The following is a 12500-nucleotide window of genomic DNA, read 5'->3' as shown; positions in this document are numbered from 1 at the left end:
TTATTCCATTGTTATTGTTTCTCTTTACATGACTCAATGTGTTCAGTTTTTTTTCGTTTTCAGCATTTTGACTCGTTTCTTTTTTCTTCTTTTACCTTCCCTCCCCGTATCTTCTTCCTTTCCCTTCCTTTCTTTTTATCTCCTGTCCTTTGCTTTCCTGGTATTTACTCTCTTCATTTCTGTTTTATTTTCTCTTCTATTTTCACTTTTTTTTCTCTTTTCTTTCCAAAACTGCCTTGCAAGGACTTAAAAGTCTTTTGCTGTTTGGTTTTCCTTTGTATTCCTCCATCCTCTCTCCTCTCTCAATCCTCGTTGCATTCCCTGTACATCTACCTGTGTTCCTCCCTTGTTCAGTGTAGGTATTTTATTAAGCATTCACTCCCAGTAAAAGTTCCGTATCGCACCTGCCAATACACCTGTGATTGACGCGGCACGCATGGCCCACCTGTTCCCTGTCTCTTCACTTGACGGGGAGAGAATGAAAGTTGTCCTTGTTATTATGATATGCTCTGGAGGGAAGGAGGAAGGGAGGGAGGGAAAGATGCTTGGAAAAGAGAGAGAGAGAGAGAGAGAGAGAGAGAGAGAGAGAGAGAGAGAGAGAGAGAGAGAGAGAGAGAGAGAGAGAGAGAGCCAACTTGAAAAATATTTTGTGTTGATAGACAAATGAATAAATACATGCATGCATTCATACTACGTACATGCATACATACGTAAATACATACATAGGCAAATAGATAGAGAGACTACCTGACAGACCGAAATAAAGAGAGTTAGGTAGGGAGAGGTAAACACACACACACACACACACACACACACACACACACACACACACACACACACACACACACACACACACAGGAAACAAAATAGAAATATAAATTGATAGATTAAGCCACCATTAATTGTGCAAACGTTCCCTGCATATCAAAAAACGTGAACACCACACATACAAAAATACTGACCTTTATATTTTTCATCTACCTGTATTCAGACTCTTTTCGGAAACGAACACCAAAAGTTTATCTTCTGCTGCTGCTGCTGCTGCTACTACTACTACTACTACTACTACTACTACTACTACTACTACTACTACTACTACTACTACTACTACTACTACTACTACTACTACTACTACTACTACTACTACTACTACTACTACTATCGTCGCCAACACCACCACCACCACCACCACCACCACCACGAACAACAACAACAACAACAAAACAACAACAACAACAACAACTATGACAGCAAACACCGTCTCTCTTACTTATCAAATCCCTTATCCCTCATAGCTTCAACAGTATCTTACCTCTTATATTTAATACCTTTTATTCAATTCTTTATACCTTATACTTGATCTCTTATAGCTTATGGTTTATATAGCATTTAATCCCTTATGCAGTGTCTAATCCCTTACGAAAAAAGGAAGCATCAGGGAAATATGTATTCATCTTAGTCTTCGGGTGATTTTTCTAGGGCCAAGTAGCAAGGCAGGCTCAGTGTCTTTTCAGCATTTAGGGATATTTTTAGGGTCATTCACGGTTGAAAAAATGTGTTGAATCAATTAGCAGTGTTAATCTAAAAGACATTCACAATTAGGGATATTTTTAAGGGATACTTGTGTTTAGGGAATCTACATGAGCTAGCTAGGGTTAGGAAAAAAAATGCAGCTAAGAATGCTATGGGTCGTGGAATTTACTGCCATTTCGGATCAGGGAATTGAGAGACTTTGTATCAGAGAATCTATCAGCAGGAACATTTTCTAGGCAATTACGGACACTGATAGGTAATTTAGGGCCATTAGATTGACGAAATAGAGACATTTTAAGTGAGGGAACTGCGGACATTGCATTAGGAATTTTAGGGACATTACGTCAGTGATTTAGGGGCAATCGAATAAGGAATAGGAATTTGAGTCAGGGAACGGTGGAAATTGAATTAAGGAGTCTAGAGATATACATCAGATAAGGGAGCTAGGGACATCAGGAATCAGGGAATAAAAATTGTACAGCCTCAGACAGAAAAGTTTAAGAAAAATTTAGTGTCTGATCCAGGAAACTGTGGATTAGGGGATTCAGGGCGGCTTTGTGTCAGGGAATGAATTATAAAGTCACGGACAGACAGGCTCAGGGAATATTCAGGGTCTGGCTAGCGTGCAGGAAACTTTATGCAGGGATGAAAATTATACAAGTTTCGTTTATTTATGTATTTGTTTATTTTTTGTTTTATTCATTTTTTGTCCAGGTGTGTGTTGGGAGTGAATTAACATGTGTATCTGTTTCTCTCTCTCTCTCTCTCTCTCTCTCTCTCTCTCTCTCTCTCTCTCTCTCTCTCTCTCTCTCTCTCTCTCTCTCTCTCTCTCTCTCTCTCTCTCTCTCTCTCTCCCCTTGTTTGGGCTTTCAATTCCCATAGGTGATTTGCACTTTTTTTTTCTTTTTTACTTTGTTTCTCTTTATTTCCGTTTGCTTTGCTTCGCTTTGTATATTCCTCTGCAATACATATTTACGATGTGTTTTACCCTTTACCTCCCATTCGTGCTTTTTTTTTTTTTTTACACCTCCCGTATTGTATGTGATTTCTTACGTAGAATCCTTTACTTTTTTATTTTTTTATTTTTTTATTTTTTTTACTGTTTTTTTTCAGACAGCAACACATTATTTTGTTTTTGTTCTTTTTTTTATCTTGTTGTTGTTGTTGTTGTTGTTGTTGTTGTTCTATTTTTTTTCTTTCTTATTTCTTTCTCTCTTCCTTGTCTTCTTTTTTTCCTCCTCCTCCTCCTCCTCCTCTTTCTCCTACTCCTTCTCTTCCTTTTTAAATGAATACGTTTCAGACAATAAATCAGATTAAAGAGACCTTAGTGATGGCTGTACTGCTTGGCGACCTAGTGCTGACCCTGTCACAGTAATGATAAAAGAAATCGAGTCCTTGCAGACGAACTAACCCATCACTATAGGCATCTAGTTCAAATGGATTCCTCAGAATAAAAATTGGAGGTAGATGAAGCGCCTCATCAGATGACAATGGAGGACTTTAAGAAACAAATAATAGGATTGCGTGTACCCTCCATAGTAGACGTAGACATCATCTCTCTCACTTTCATGTCAAATTCCATATTGATTTTTTATACATCATGGTGCTATTTCCTTTTTCCGGCCAGCTTCGGTTGCAGGTATAGGGGGTGGGGAGGAGCCGCCTTCAGTGCTATCCTGTCTCTCCCACTAATAGTTAGCATAGGCTAGTTACGCAAACAGCCTAATAACGACCCCAGTGTCTGCTGTTGTTTGAAGTTCCTTTGTATATATACATATATATACTCCTCCTCCTCCTCCTCCTCCTCCTTCGTAATTTGCCTTCCCATATTTTTAAACCCAATCTTTCGTATGATATCCTTTTTATTTCTCTTATTTGCTTTTCATTTTAATTCTCAGGGAGGAGCATCAAGTCAACTGAACTAAATTGGCCACCTCGAGAGAGCCCATTTTTTTATCTTTTTATTTATTTATTTATTTTATTTATTTATTTATTTTTTTTTTTTGGTGGGGCTGGGTATAGAGGGAGAGGGGTTTCTGCCAATTAACCTGCCTTTATTCTTTTCTTTCTTTCTTTCTTTCTTTTTTCTTTCTTTTTCTTTCTTTCTCTTTCTGCTACATTTGTGTTATTGCATAGATTTATGTTACCCTTGCTCTTTCTTTTGTTTGTTTGCTTTTCGTTTTTCTTTCTTTTTCTGTCTGTCTGTCTGTCTGTCTGTCTGTCCGTCCGTCCGTCCGTCCGTCCGTCCGTCCGTCCGTCCGTCCGTCTGTCTGATTTGCTGTCTGTTCGTCTGTCTGTCTCGTTTCTCTCTCTTTTTCTTTCTTTCTTTCCTTCTTTCCTTCTTTCTTTACTTCTGTCTGTCTGCCTGCCTGCCTGTTCTTCTATTTGTTGGTGTCTGTTTCTTCTTTCTTTCTTTCTTTCTTTCTTTCTTTCTTTCTTTATTTTCTTTGTTTCTTCCTTTATTTCATTCCTTTTGTGTGTCTATCTATACCTTGCATTGTTTTTCTTTCTTTCATTAACTATTTTTTTTCCTTTTCTTATTTTTCTTTTTTTCTTTGTTGTCTTTCTTATTCTTGTGTAACTTTCGTAACTCAATCTTTCTTTGCCAATAAGACCTGCTGCATCGTACACCTAAGTAGCGTCTATATGTGTCACTCTGTTTTTATCCCTTTATTTTTTTGACAGTAGAAGGGAAACACGTATGATAAAAGGCAAGTTTGGTTCGCCCATGTAGCAATTACTCATTCATCCACCGGCTTGTGTCCCCCGCGTTTTTAATGGTTCAAGTTCGTGCATCATTAATTAACTGTGGAAAAAAAAAAATCTTGGGGCTCACCTGTACCGTTGCTCTTGATTCCACGTGTGTGTGTGTGTGTGTGTGTGTGTGTGTGTGTGTGTGTGTGTGTGTGTGTGTGTGTGTGTGTGTGTGTGTGTGTGTGTGTGTGTGTGTGTTTGCTCACTAGGGAGTCATCATCATCATCATCATCATCATCATCATCATCATCATCATCATCATCATCATCATCATCATTACCACCTCTGCCTCCACCATCACCACCACCACCACCACCACCACCACCATTATCTAGAGTCTAGAGTCTAGACAGTAGGATTAAGAGTAGGATTAAGAGTGATGTTAATAAATTTGCGGATGACACGAAGATAGGTAGATTAATTAGGTCGCCTTTCAAGCAAACTTGAATAGGATGGACGAATGGCAAAATGGCAAATGCAGTTTAATATTAACAACTGCAAAGTACTTAGCATTGGTAGAAGAAACCCACACAGCAGGCACAATAAAGAATGAAGCTCTAGTAAGTTCAGAGAACGAAAAAAAATATTACTTTTACTCGTAGTTAGGTCGATCTCCGTCAGAGAAAACAATGCATAGAGGCCAGAAATATAACAAATAGTGTATTAGGATTAATTTTCAGGAGTGTTACAAGTAGAAGTCCCGAAGTAATAATAAAGTCAAATTTGGCACTGGTCAGACCTCATTGAGATTATGTTGTGCAGTTCTGGTTCTCACATTAAAGGAAGGATAGGAATAGGTTTATTAGAATCAGTATAAAGGAGAACGATTAAAATGATTCAGGGGATGAGGGGTATTTCTTACGAAACGACACTGAAACTTTTAAATTTACAAGGAATAATAGGTTCAAGCTTGAAAAAAGTTCGATTTAAAAAAGAGATAGGAAGGAACTGACTCCCAAATAGAGTGGTAGATGAATGGAACGAACTCAGTAATTAAGTTATTAGTGGTGAGCGATTAAGGCGCTTTAAAAGATTAGAAAAATATATGGATGGTGATGCTAAGCGGAAAAAAAAAAACACCACCACCACCATCACTACCACCACCACCACCACCACCACCACCACCACCACCACCACCACCACCACCACCACTACTACTACTACTACTACTACTACTACTACTACTACTACTACTACTACTACTACTACTACTACTACAACCAGCATCCAGTTATCTACTATATATGTGCTAGGGGAGAAGAAAGAGGGAAAGAAGAGGAGGGGAGAAGGGGAAAAGTGAAGGAGAGTAGGGGATAGTAGGAAGGAAAGAAGGGGGAGGGGAGAGTCAGGGTGTGGGGAAGGAGAGAAATAGAGGAAGGAGGAGGAGGAGGAGGAGGAGGAGGAGGAGGAGGAGGAGGAGGAGGAGGAGGAGGAGGAGGAGTGGTTTCAGTTTTAACAGAACTCACTCCATCAAAAGTTCATAAAAAAGATTAAAAAAATAGAGAGAGAAAAAAAATCACTAACAGGAGTTTTGCCGAGTCCCCCCACCTCTCTCTCCTCTCTCTCTCTCTCTCTCTCTCTCTCTCTCTCTCTCTCTCTCTCTCTCTCTCTCTCTCTCTCTCTCTCTCTCTCTCTCTCTCTCTCTCTCTCTCTCTCTCTCTCTTATGGTAATGCTGGGGGTGAACAAAGACGAGTGTATGTGTGTGTGTGTGTGTGTGTGTGTGTGTGTGTGTGTGTGTGTGTGTGTGTGTGTGTGTGTGTGTGTGTGTGTGCACGCGCGCGCTTTAAACATTTGCATCATTACTACAACGTCATACTTTCCTCCTCCTCCTCCTCCTCCTTCGCTTTCCATATTTCTCTCACATTCTGACCTCTCCTCCCTTCTCTACGCTCTCCACTTATTCAGCCACCGTTATCTCCACTTCACTTCTCTCACTCTCTCCTTTTATTCTCCTTTATTCTTTATCCTTTCCATTTTCTCTTCCCCTCTGCCCTTTTCTTTCCCTATCAGTGTTTCTTCGCTTTTCTCTCTCTCTCTCTCTCTCTCTCTCTCTCTCTCTCTCTCTCTCTCTCTCTCTCTCTCTCTCTCTCTCTCTCTCTCTCTCTCTCTCATGGAAACATTTACTGAGAAAAACAAACTAACAAAAATATAAAGAAACAAATATATAAATGAAAATACACGCATAATTAAAATTAATAAATAAATTAATAACTTCCTCTACTAGACACATTATTTTCAAACATTTGTTTACACATTTTTTTAAACATACTTTTGCACCAAATATGATTAAATAAAACAAATATATACATATGCATAAAAAAGATCTAATATTCGTTGTTCCTTTCTTTCAAAAGTTTTCTCTTTTAATCGTTTGCATGAGAGAGAGAGAGAGAGAGAGAGAGAGGAGAGAGAGAGAGAGAGAGAGAGAGGAGAGAGAGAGAGAGAGAGAGAGAGAGGAGGCATAGGAGAGGATGATGACTGATGAAGAGGCTAGGTAATAGAAAGAGCAGAGGAGAAGGAGGAATAGAAAGTAGATGAGGAAGAGGAGTTGGCGAGAGGTAGGTGGAGGAATATTAAGAAGAGGAGGAGGAGGAGGAGAAGGAGGAGGGCAAAGAAAAGGAGTTGGAGTGTTGTGGAAAAAGAGGAGAGGAATGCATGAGTGAGAGATGAGGGAGGAAGGAAAGAAGTGATTGACTGCTTGGAGGGAGTGTGGAATGTACGCAGAGGAAGGAAGTAAGCAGAATGGAGAGGATGCAGGAATGGTGTGGAATAATATGACGTGAGTGAAGGAGGAAGGGGCGAGAAGAGGAGAGGAGAGGGTGATTGAGGTCGTAGATTAAGGTAAGTTTGGAATGAAGAAAACAGAGAGAGGAGTCAGGAATGTGGAATAATCTGTTGTTGGAGGGAGAGATGAGAGAGGAAAGGAAAGAAAAGGTGGTGGTGGTGGTGGTTAAGGGTGTTGGGTGAGGAAGGAGAGAGAGAGAGAGAGAGAGAGAGAGAGAGAGAGAGAGAGAGAGAGAGAGAGAGAGAGGAGAGAGAGAGGAGAGAGAGAGAGAGAGAGAGAGAGAGATTTAAAGTGTTCTGTTCTTCTGGAGTGTGGGAATGAGGTGCCTTGTCAGTGGTCTGAGTTGAGAAACATGCAGCGCGCAACACACACACACACACACACACACACACACACACACACACACACACACACACACACACACACACACACACACACACACACACACACACACACACACACACACACACACACACACACACACACACACAGGCAGCCGTGTCCTCTGTAAATACCGTAAGGAAACACATTCCGGACTTAATGAAACGCATCCTGGCCACGTCCTCTGCAAATATTGTAACAAAACACATCTTTTAACATAATAAAACGCGTCCCGCCTGCCTCCCCGGTAATGCTGCGAAAGAAAACACATGGTCCAAACTTGATTATCATTTTGGAACAGTCGGCTCAACTAGATCGCTATTTCAAGGGAGGATTGTTTTGGTGAGTGTCGGGGTGTATCTGGGGCGCGCCGCGGAGCCTTCCCTCACCCGCTGCCTTAGATAAACCTTTGGCCTTCACTTAATGCGCTGAGGTCACCAGTCTGGGGCGGAAAGGGCCACTTACTGCTTGTTGGCGGTGGTGGTGGTGGTAGTGGTGGTGGTGCAGGCAGTGGCGGCGGTACATTCCTAACCGCGGGCCGCCTCCAGCCAGGTCCGCACGAATATAACCCAATTTGGTTGGCCTTTAGAAATTTAGTGGGCCATAACTTCCTCCTTCACGAAGTTAGGGGCTAATGCTTGTCCCCCTAAACCCGGAATATACCACAAACGCCTTAATGGTTTTTGTTTAGGCATCTACGCGGGAAAGGTAGTGCCCGCTCGCAAAAATACGGCTTCGTGTCTTAAAACGTAAATCTAAAAGGTAATTCTGATGTCTATAGTTGTTGTTGTTGTTGTTGTTGTTGTTGTTGTTGTAACTATTATTTTTATTTATTTATTTATTTTTTTTTTTGCTTCGTTGATCGGCACATTAAATTAATAAAACGTGAATGTAATAGGCAATTTTGGGATCTACAAATAATTTTTTTTTTTCGATTCTGCTTCGTTGATCGGGACATTTTCAGGGCATCACGGACCGGTTTCTGGCGGTGCGGGGGCTGTGTCCCCTGAGGCACGGCGGTGCGGGCGCTTTGTCCCCGAGTCACGGCGGTGCGGGGGCTGTGTTCCCGAGTCACGGCGGTGCGGGGGCTGTGTACCCGAGTCACGGCGGTGCGGGGGCTGTGTACCCCACTCACGGCGGTGCGGGGACTGTCCCCGAGTCACGGCGGTGCGGGGGCTGTCCCCGAGTCACGGCGGTGCGGGGGCTGTGTACCCGAGTCACGGCGGTGCGGGGGCTGTGTACCCCACTCACGGCGGTGCGGGGGCTGTCCCCGAGTCACGACGGTGCGGGGGCTGTGTACCCGTTGCGCGGCGGTGCGGGGGCTGTATACCCGAGTCACGGCGGTGCGGGGGCTGTGTACCCCAGTCACGGCGGTGCGGGGGCTGTGTACCCGAGTCACGGCGGTGCGGGGGCTGTGTACCCGTTGCGCGGCAGTGAGGGGGCTGTGTTCCCGAGTCACGGCGGTGCGGGGGCTGTGTACCCGATGCGCGGCGGTGAGGGGGCTGTGTACCTGAGTCACGGCGGTGCTGGGAGCTGTGTTCCCGAGTCTCGGCGGTGCGGGGGCTGTGTACCCGAGTCACGGCGGTGCGGGGGCTGTGTACCCGATGCGCGGCGGTGAGGGGGCTGTGTTCCCGAGTCACGGCGGTGCGGGGGCTGTGTACCCGAGTCACGGCGGTGCGGGGGCTGTGTACCCGATGCGCGGCGGTGAGGGGGCTGTGTACCCGATGCGCGGCGGTGAGGGGGCTGTGTTTCCGAGTCACGGCGGTGCGGGGGCTGTGTACCCGAGTCACGGCGGTGCGGGGACTGTGTACCCGATGCGCGGCGATGAGGGGGCTGTGTACCCGATGCGCGGCGGTGAGGGGGCTGTGTTCCCGAGTCTCGGCGGTGCGGGGGCTGTGTACCCGAGTCACGGCGGTGCGGGGGCTGTGTACCCGATGCGCGGCGGTGAGGGGGCTGTGTTCCCGAGTCACGGCGGTGCGGGGGCTGTCCCCAAGTCACGGTGGTGCGCGGGCTGTATCCCCGAGGCGCTGCGGTGCGGGGGCTGTCCCCCAGAGGCACGGCGGTGCGGGTGCTGTGTCCCCGAGTCACGGCGGTGCTGGGGCTGTGTACCCGAAGCACGGAGGTGTAGGGGCCGTGTTCCCGAGGCGCGGCGGTACTGGGTCTGTGTACCCGAGGCGTGGTGGCGCTGGGGCTGTGTCCCCGAGTCACGGCGGTGCGGGGGCTTTGTCACCGAGGTGTGGCGGCACTGGTGTTGTATACCCGAGGTGCAGTGGCGCGGGGATTGTGTACCCGAGGTGCGTCAGTGCGGGGGCTGTGTACCCGAGTTGCGGCGGTGCGGGGGCTGTATCCCCGAGGCACGGCGGTGCGGGGGCTGTGTAACCGGGGCACAGCGGTGTGAGGGCTGTGTACTCGAGGCGCAGCGGTGCGCAGGCTGTGTCCCCGAGGCACGGCAATGCGGGGGTTGTGTCCCCGATGCGCGGCGTCGCTGGGGTTGTGTACCCGAGGTGCAGCGGTGTGGGGGCTGTGTCCCCGAGGCGCGTCGGTGCTGGGGCTGTGTACCCGGGGTACAGCGGTGCGGGGGCTGTGTCCCCGAGGCGCGGCGTTGCTGGGGCTGTATATCCGAGGTGCAGCGGTGCGGGGACTGTGTCCCCGAGGCGCGGCAGTGCTAGTACTGTGCACCCGAGGCGTGGTGGTGCGGGAGCTGTGTAGTGTCAAGGACTCTGTATGCTAGGAGGACGATCCACTCATTGTTGAATTTTTGCTCTCGCCGAGACTGTGGCGCCTCCAGCGGGCTGAGGGAAACATTACTCCCTCTCGTATAAGTTTACCATTACTCGCACCATTTGAGAGCTGATTTTCCTTGAGTCATCTGCCCACTTCTTTCTCTGTGTATCATATGGCTGCAGAAAGTATAGATTTATGCATTAAGTTTAACTTTGATAAGAGTGAGTGTAATCTCTTCAGCAACTAAGGCTGTAGGTAGGTACATACAATCACCAAAAAAAGATGATGACTGTGTCTTGACAGCCGAATTGTCCTTAAAGCACTCACTTGTTCTTCACAGAGGATTTACTTACCGGCAGGATGAAAGCTTCCGACGGGGAGGAAGGGCGGGGTGGGGAGGAATTAAAGAGGAGAGGGTAGAGGGACCTGGGGAGGCCGAGGATGTGTGTGTGCTTGATGAATCGTAGGTATGAAAAAGAATAATGCACGTTATGATAATTGTTATTATTCTTATACTCGTCATTTCAGTAATTATGATAACTAGCAGAATTACCCTGCGTTGCGCGTGTAAAATTTGGCTCTCCAAAGCACGGATTATCACCCTAAGTCAGTCGTTTGTTCGGCAAAGCTATTAACCAAACAAAGTTTATTTTATAATGAACCTTTGTTTGATTAGTAGCTTTGCCGAACAAACGATTCATAATATCGGTGAATTGATGAAAAACTTAAGATGAACTTAAGATGAAAGATGAATTCGTTGGAGACCTCTGTATCACAGAAGATTCGACCACATACTTAAGGAGTCGGTAGGTTGATGGAATTCAACTCCAACCTGACAATGAATACTCCGTTTCTACCTCTCCTCACCATCAAAAATCTAAACTAACAATAAATGCTTGTCGCCACCATCAAAAATGGGTTACGGTATACCTGGTGCCACCATCAAGAATTGGGTTACAGTGACTGATTTGCCTGAATAATCTAACGGTTTTGGCTTGCAAGTAGTTAAGACAGCCTATGTCACTCCCCGGATTAAGGGGGAACTCGCTACTAAATTTCATCACAATCAGTTCAATAGTTTTTCCATGAAAAACGAATACACCCACACACACACAGGCAGACAGACATACAGACAGTGTGTTTTAGTATGTAAGATAATAAGCGTAACAATAACACCACAAATGTACAGAAGTTGAAAAAAATTTCACACTCTTGCTAACGCCACACACACACACACACACACACACACACACACACACACACACACACACACACACACACACACACACACACACACACACACACACACACACACACACACACACTGTCGTTAAGATGGTAAACTTGAAAGGGATGGTTTATCAATCCGTGTGTCTCTGGGCTGAGTCCTTCCCGTGCTGCAGAATGGACAGGTGTAATGGTGTGTTGTGTTGTGTTGGTGGTGCAGCACGTGTGCCAGTCACTACGCAACACAGGGGAGGGTTCCCACAGGCGGCTCCAGACCCAAGGAATCCTCACTGATCTATCACGAATTGCTATTTTCACTCCATGACTGATACTTCCACAAAATACTTTATTTTGTATTATTATCGTTGTGAATGTGAATATTCATCGACAGCAGTAGTTCTTATCGAACATTCGGTGCAGTTTGAACACAGGTAGGGAAATACTGTGTTCAGATATACCTTCTTTACTTTTCACTGTGTTGGGGTTCCGGTGGACCAGTGGATAGAGTGACGGTTTTGGGAACAATACGTGTTGGACGCCGGCGTTCAAATCCCACTATGTACTTACAAAAAAACAAAAAAAAAACATTCGCGCATATATATATATATATATATATATATATATAGAGAGAGAGAGAGAGAGAGAGAGAGAGAATATGACCTGATTAAAAAAAGTCACATTATGATATATAACATTTCTTCTTTAATATATATTAACGTGAACACAAAATGCGGAAATAGGCCAACTTTGCAAAAATTATATTGGGTCCCCGTGACCCAGTGAGTAGAGTGATGATTGGCGTGAGGGAAGCTTGGGTTCGAACCCCACTCGGAACTTGCAAAAAACTTCAAAGAGCATCCACTCCATCACCATGTGTCTACAAAACGAGGGAGCTGCCCGGGCGAGAGCTGTCCTCCCCACCCCACCCTGGGAACTACAAGGACCACCAAACTGACTCACTCAGGTAGGTTAAACATAGGTTAGGACAGGTCTAGGATAGGTCTAGTGGCCAGGGTCAGGAGGAGGAAGCAGCAGAAGGAGAAGTCGCAGCAGAGGAAGAAGAAAGACAACCACCACCAACACCAGAAGAAGGAC

General features: G+C 45.4%; 2 protein-coding genes across 2 annotated transcripts in view; both read left to right on the top strand.

The window, feature by feature from the left end:
- The window catches only part of LOC135105401 (skin secretory protein xP2-like), a 65953-nt gene extending 56881 nt beyond the window's left edge, over positions 1–9072 (top strand). Inside the window, exon 4 of the mRNA XM_064013536.1 lies at positions 8419–9072. Within this exon, the coding sequence (XP_063869606.1) occupies positions 8419–9072 (654 nt within the window). The remainder of the gene's footprint in view (positions 1–8418) is intronic.
- Positions 9073–9148: 76 nt separating this feature from the next.
- Positions 9149–10123, top strand: LOC135105400 (keratin-associated protein 5-5-like). Its single transcript, XM_064013535.1, has one exon. The coding sequence runs from the start codon at positions 9149–9151 to the stop codon at positions 10121–10123; it is 975 nt and encodes a 324-aa protein (XP_063869605.1).
- Positions 10124–12500: the final 2377 nt, after the last annotated feature.

This window comes from Scylla paramamosain, chromosome 12 (assembly GCF_035594125.1).
Source record: "Scylla paramamosain isolate STU-SP2022 chromosome 12, ASM3559412v1, whole genome shotgun sequence".
Classification (NCBI taxonomy): domain Eukaryota; kingdom Metazoa; phylum Arthropoda; class Malacostraca; order Decapoda; family Portunidae; genus Scylla; species Scylla paramamosain.
Note: the sequence above shows the minus strand (reverse complement) of the source record. Positions and strands in the feature narration are given on the sequence as shown.